The 5,927-nt window shown below is 35.6% G+C and overlaps 1 protein-coding gene across 1 annotated transcript; it reads left to right on the forward strand.

The window, feature by feature from the left end:
• The first annotated feature begins 1,964 nt into the window (after positions 1-1,964).
• EMB2761 (threonyl-tRNA synthetase, putative / threonine-tRNA ligase) lies at positions 1,965-5,420 on the forward strand. The gene is made up of 8 exons (XM_079002379.1): positions 1,965-2,363; positions 2,931-3,077; positions 3,206-3,353; positions 3,429-3,682; positions 3,937-4,314; positions 4,401-4,709; positions 4,790-4,990; positions 5,082-5,420. The coding sequence occupies exons 1-8, from the start codon at positions 2,037-2,039 to the stop codon at positions 5,340-5,342; spliced, it is 2,025 nt and encodes a 674-aa protein (XP_078858505.1). The 5' UTR covers positions 1,965-2,036; the 3' UTR covers positions 5,343-5,420.
• The last annotated feature ends 507 nt before the right edge of the window (positions 5,421-5,927 follow it).

Here is a 5,927-nt window from a genome sequence, read left to right on the forward strand (position 1 = left end):
AGTTTCAAATGAATGTGGTGAAAGAAAAAATGAATGGTAGTTTCAAATGAATGTGGTGAAAGGAAAAATGCTAGCTTTATAAGTATATAATGATTATCGTTCTTATGTATGGTATTTTATTTTGTATTATGAGCCACCCAGCCGGAGTATAGTGTGGCGGCTGAGCCACCTCGGGAAGAATCCTCCTCTATGGAGGAGGCACTATTCTATTTATAGTGGACAATTAGGTCAGACCTTGGGCCAACCTAATTCAGGCCCAACTAGCAAGGAGCTAGGCGAGGTCGCCCGGAGGTGCTTGGCGAGGCTGGCGAGCGCGCACCAGGAAAGGATGGCGGGCACACACTAGGAAAGACTGGCAAGGGAGCGCCAGACCGGGCTAACAGGAGAGTCCCCAGCAAGGTTGGCAAGGGAGTCCCTAAGTCGGGTCAACAGGAGAGTCCCTAACAAGGTTGGCAAGGGAGTCCCCAACAAGGCTGACAAGGGAGCGCCAGGTGAGGCTGGCGTGCCAGAGCTGTCTAGGCCATGCTAATGGACCATATATCATCAATTATTATTTATTTATTTATTTATTTATTTATGTATTTATTTAGTTTGTCAAACTTATGAAACTTAGTGTTTTAAATTATATAATTTCTCGTAAAAATATATCAATCCTATTTCAAAACAATTAAATGGAACGAGCGTTACAAAATAAGATGCTATAAGTACTATAAATATGAAAAAGAAGTGAAAATAGAATGATTTATTAAACAAAGTAATAAGAGTATATTGCTATTAACATAACTACAACACAACTACAAAGGTTGTTAATAGCAATATCTTTTATATTATGTTTGACCGAAAAAAAAATTCCTGTAACACATACTATTAATTCCTGTGTCCGTCCCTATCTTCTTACCCATCTATTTCATTCCTAAACCTAGGAAATGACCATCCGTTATACAATTTGCTACAGATAGATGTATAAAGTACACCCAAAAAATGAAATGAAGTCTTGAAGGATGCGCTACAAGCATAATCCATGTCGGGTTCCACTTCGGGTTCCAATTCTTTGGTACCTAGATATGGATAGGGGTGAGCTCGGTGCGGTTCGGTACGATTATTGGCAAAAACCTCACCACTAAACGCAAATGCGATTAATCATTTTCAAAACCGCTTGGTGCGGTCATTTTTGCGGTGCGGTTAGGCGATTATTTTTGTGGTGCAGTTTTGTTTTTTGTGTGTTTCGGTTATTAACCGCATAGATTTGGTGCAATTATTTTGTGTGAATTTTAACCGCACTTTAAAGTTCAATCAGTTTTAAGAGTTTAAACATATTACTTGTAATAATAAAAACCATAATGTATAAAACAATTAACTTAAATTACAAACAATTAATATCTTAAAAACTTTAAATCACTAGTAATCAATAATAAATATCTTAAAATTGTCAAATTTCATCATTTTTCAAAGTTAAATATATGAAAAAACCAACACTTTTGTCTTCTAGAATTCTATCCATCTTTTATCCATGAAACTTGTCTTATTTTTAATATTTAATATATTAATAATTAATAAAAAAAATTGTATATAATATATGCGGTGCGGTGCGGTTTTTTTTTGCGGTTTTTGAAAACTAATAACCGCACCGCACCGCAAATTTGCGGTTTTTGAAAAACAGAGAACCTCAACATTGATTTTTATTACGGTTGCGGTTATACAACTAATTTTAGTTGCGGTATGATTTTTGCTCACCCTTAGATACGGAGGACAATGTTCCTTAGGTACTGCTCATCATTCATATATTCATGTAACTCGAAGCCATTAGATGTTATCTATTGATATAATGTGTATTTATTTTTATTTTTTTAAATAAGTTTAGTGTTTTAATAAAAATAATACTATAATAAACAAAAAAAGTAAAATCATATAACGAAAATTTGAAACTACATTGTTAATTCTTAGCTATTTTTCTATTCATACAAGGGAACAACCTTGGCCACAAAACATCAACTCAAACAAGCTAAAGATGACGGAGTAGAAACTGAAACGACGCCATGTTTGTCCTACACAGAATGGCTTCATCGTCGCGTCCTCTCTTCGGTTCATCTCTCCGATTACCAATAAAGCCTTCTGTTTCATCTTCTTCTATACTCTTTAACCCAATCTCCAAGCAATTTTATAACCGAAAGTCCCAATCGATTTATCTTTTCAAGAAATCCCATTATCGCTTCTCATCGTCGCCGGCCGCCGTTGCCACCGATCCTGGTACTGCCGTTGCCGCCGAGGAAAGTAACGCTTCGGATGACGTTCCTAAGGAGGTGGAGAAAGTAGTCCTTCCTACTAATGAATCGTCCGAGACACTCCTCAGAATTCGTCATACAGTAAAATTTCCTCCTTTGTTTAATTTGATAAATTTACATCCTATGCTTTTACAAATTTGCACTAACCTTTAAATCCTTAGCGTGACAATTTCACATACCATTGGTATGTCGAAATGAAACTATTTAGGTTAACAGAGATGCATTTTGACTTTCAGGAGTCAAATTCAGCCTGAAAAAATCGAAATTATATGGGCTTTGTTAAAGTTTAGCCCAAATTTTCAAATCAAGACATTCAAACTTTTAAGAACAATTAGTAATCGAGAAATTGTGATATGAATTCGTCGCAATTTCATATCACTTTTAAGTTTGAAAATTCTTGGTATTTGACTTACATGAATTCAAAATGCACCACTTAGAAACTAGATTTTTCATTTTAGCAATCAGATAAGCTAGATTCAAGCATATTAACCAATGGGTGCTATTAAAACTTGAAAGAAGTTAACTAACAGTGATCCAAAATGCTTGCATTCGATCTTCATGATGATGATTGGTTCTTTCTAGTTATGTATTTGTTAACATAAATGCATAGATGATTAATGTGGCCAAGTGATTCCACCATGGATGCAGTGTGCTCATGTCATGGCTATGGCTGTTCAAAAAGTATTCCCAGATGCCAAAGTAACAATTGGTCCATGGATCGAACACGGATTTTACTATGATTTTGATATCGAGTCTTTGACTGATAAAGATCTCAAGAAGATTAAAAAGGAGATGGTAAGTCATTCAAACATATCATATATCATTATATTGTTTTCCATGCTCTGTTTGGAGCTCATAAATCATAATTCATAAACTCACAAATATATTAACAGATTCTTAATTTGTTGTTTAATCATCTGTAGGATCGTATCATTGGTCGAAACTTACCTCTAGTGAGAGAAGAAGTGACAAGAGACGAAGCCCACAAAAGAATAACATCCATTAACGAACCTTACAAATTGGAAATCTTGGAAAGCATCAAGGAAGAACCTATCACCATATATCACATTGGTAACACTTATATTACCTTATATTTTTATAACCAAAGCACTTTATTCACATTGTAAAATGTTGTATTCGTTTTAGGTGATGAATGGTGGGACCTTTGTGCGGGCCCACATGTTGAAACTACTGGAAATATCAACAGACGAGCTGTACAACTTGAATCTGTAGCTGGTGCTTATTGGAGAGGAGATGTAAATAAACCAATGCTTCAAAGAATCTATGGAACTGCATGGGAGAATGAAGAACAATTGAAAGCATATTTACACTTTAAAGAAGAAGCTAAACGTCGTGACCACAGACGCCTTGGTCAAGATCTTGACCTCTTTTCCATACAGGTGATTAATCAATAATCATAGACCATAAGAGGACGAGGGCATTTACGTCTTTTACACATATACGCTCAATCTTTTAGGGACAAAGTTCAAAAAGTTTCAATTTTTGTCCTAACTCTGTCAGGGTCCAATGCATGCCAAACACAGTACAAGGACATTATGTTTTGTCCTGCTCTAAATCTTGACTTTTGAATTGGTTTGTAACGATAATACTTGAGTTTGTATTTCATCAAGATTCATACTTTTTAAATCCACAGGATGATGCAGGAGGAGGGTTAGTGTTTTGGCATCCAAAAGGCGCGATTGTGAGGCACATAATTGAAGATTTATGGAAAAAGATTCACACACAACGTGGGTATGATCTTCTTTACACTCCACATGTAGCAAAAGCAGAGCTTTGGAGCATTAGTGGACATCTAGACTTCTACAAAGAAAACATGTATGACCAAATGAACATTGAAGAAGAACTTTATCAACTTCGACCCATGAATTGCCCTTACCATATTTTAATCTACAAAAGAAAACCTCACTCATATCGCGATTTCCCAATTCGGGTCGCAGAGTTAGGAACCGTTTACAGATACGAATTATCCGGTAGCTTACACGGGCTTTTTCGTGTCCGTGGCTTCACTCAGGTATATAATATATATGTATCAATGAAATTACATTTTGCTATAATAGTGTATGGAACTATGGGGAATTAAGATGATTTGTGTTATAGGATGATGCACATATCTTTTGTTTAGAGGATCAAATAAAAGATGAAATCAAGGGTGTGTTGGATCTTACAGAGCAAATGTTGCTTCAATTTGGGTTTGACAAATATGAAGTCAACCTTTCGACTAGGCCTGAGAAAGCAGTAGGAGATGATGAGATATGGATGAAAGCCACAGGTGCACTTAAGGATGCTTTGACTGATAAAGGGTGGGCTTATGAGGTTGATGAAGGTGGTGGTGCCTTTTATGGCCCAAAGATTGATCTCAAGATTGAAGATGCTCTTGGTAGGAAGTGGCAATGCTCCACCATACAGGTATCATTTGGTGAAAGACAGTTTAAAAAAGTCAAAGTCAAAGTCAAAGTCATAAGATTGTTTGTTTTTGAGTTTTGTAGGTTGACTTTAACTTGCCACAACGTTTTGACATCACATATATCGATTCAAATTCGGAGAGAAAGAGGCCGATCATGATTCATAGAGCAGTTCTTGGATCTTTGGAGAGGTTTTTTGGAGTGCTTATAGAACATTATGCTGGAGATTTTCCATTGTGGCTCTCTCCAATTCAAGCTCGGATTCTACCAGTCACTGATACACAGGTATAAAGTAGATATAGATGACTTGTGTTTGGTTGTTTGTCAAATGTCTGAAATACCCTTTTGAGATGTGATGTTTGTTGACGTTTTTAAGCTTGAATACTGCAAAGATGTTGTGGAGAAGATGAAAGGTTGTGGTATACGGGTGGAGTTGTGCACGGGTGAGAGATTACCGAAGCTTATTAGAAATGCGGAGAAGATGAAGATACCATTAATGGCTGTTGTGGGGCCCAAGGAGGTGGAGACAGGGTGTGTTACTGTTAGGTCTAGGTTTGGTGGGGAGCTTGGAACCATGGAGGTTGATGATTTTATTGGGAGGATAAAGAATGCTGTTGAGAATCGAACATTTGTTTGATTAGTGATTTTTGGTGTAAACACAAAATGTAGAACAATTAATTATACACGAATAATAACACAATTAGTGTTTGAGAAATTCTTGGATAGTATTATTGTAATCTTTTCATTTTGTTTTTTAAGTTTTAAATAATTTAGAAGTCATGAGCATAGAAGTACAAGATCGTTAAATATATATGTTGATCATCATAACATGAGAATGGGAATAAAATTAAAAACCACATGGGTATTAACAATATTGAACGATGAGATTCATAGAAAGAGATGAGAGTTGCAGGAGAATTATAATGGGTTTATTTGAAACTTTTAACACCCCATTATATGAGGCGTTTGCCCAAAGCTCATTTAGCTCTAGCATTTTCCTTCAAAGATTCATCAACTTTAATACATTGGATACATACTTGTGAGTTCATGGTTTTGATGTGGTTTGCATGGACTCAATATACTACATGTACAACAATTCACAAATCAATACTTCGTACAAACCTTAGTTCATCAATCATAATAACAAAAAGTCGTAAATTTATTTCATATAAAACAGTTTCAATTCAAAGAAATAACGTTGTTTGTTAAATATATGTGAAAC

Source organism: Lactuca serriola, chromosome 5 (assembly GCF_051521515.1).
Source record: "Lactuca serriola cultivar US96UC23 chromosome 5, Lser_US96UC23_V15, whole genome shotgun sequence".
In the NCBI taxonomy this organism is placed as follows: domain Eukaryota; kingdom Viridiplantae; phylum Streptophyta; class Magnoliopsida; order Asterales; family Asteraceae; genus Lactuca; species Lactuca serriola.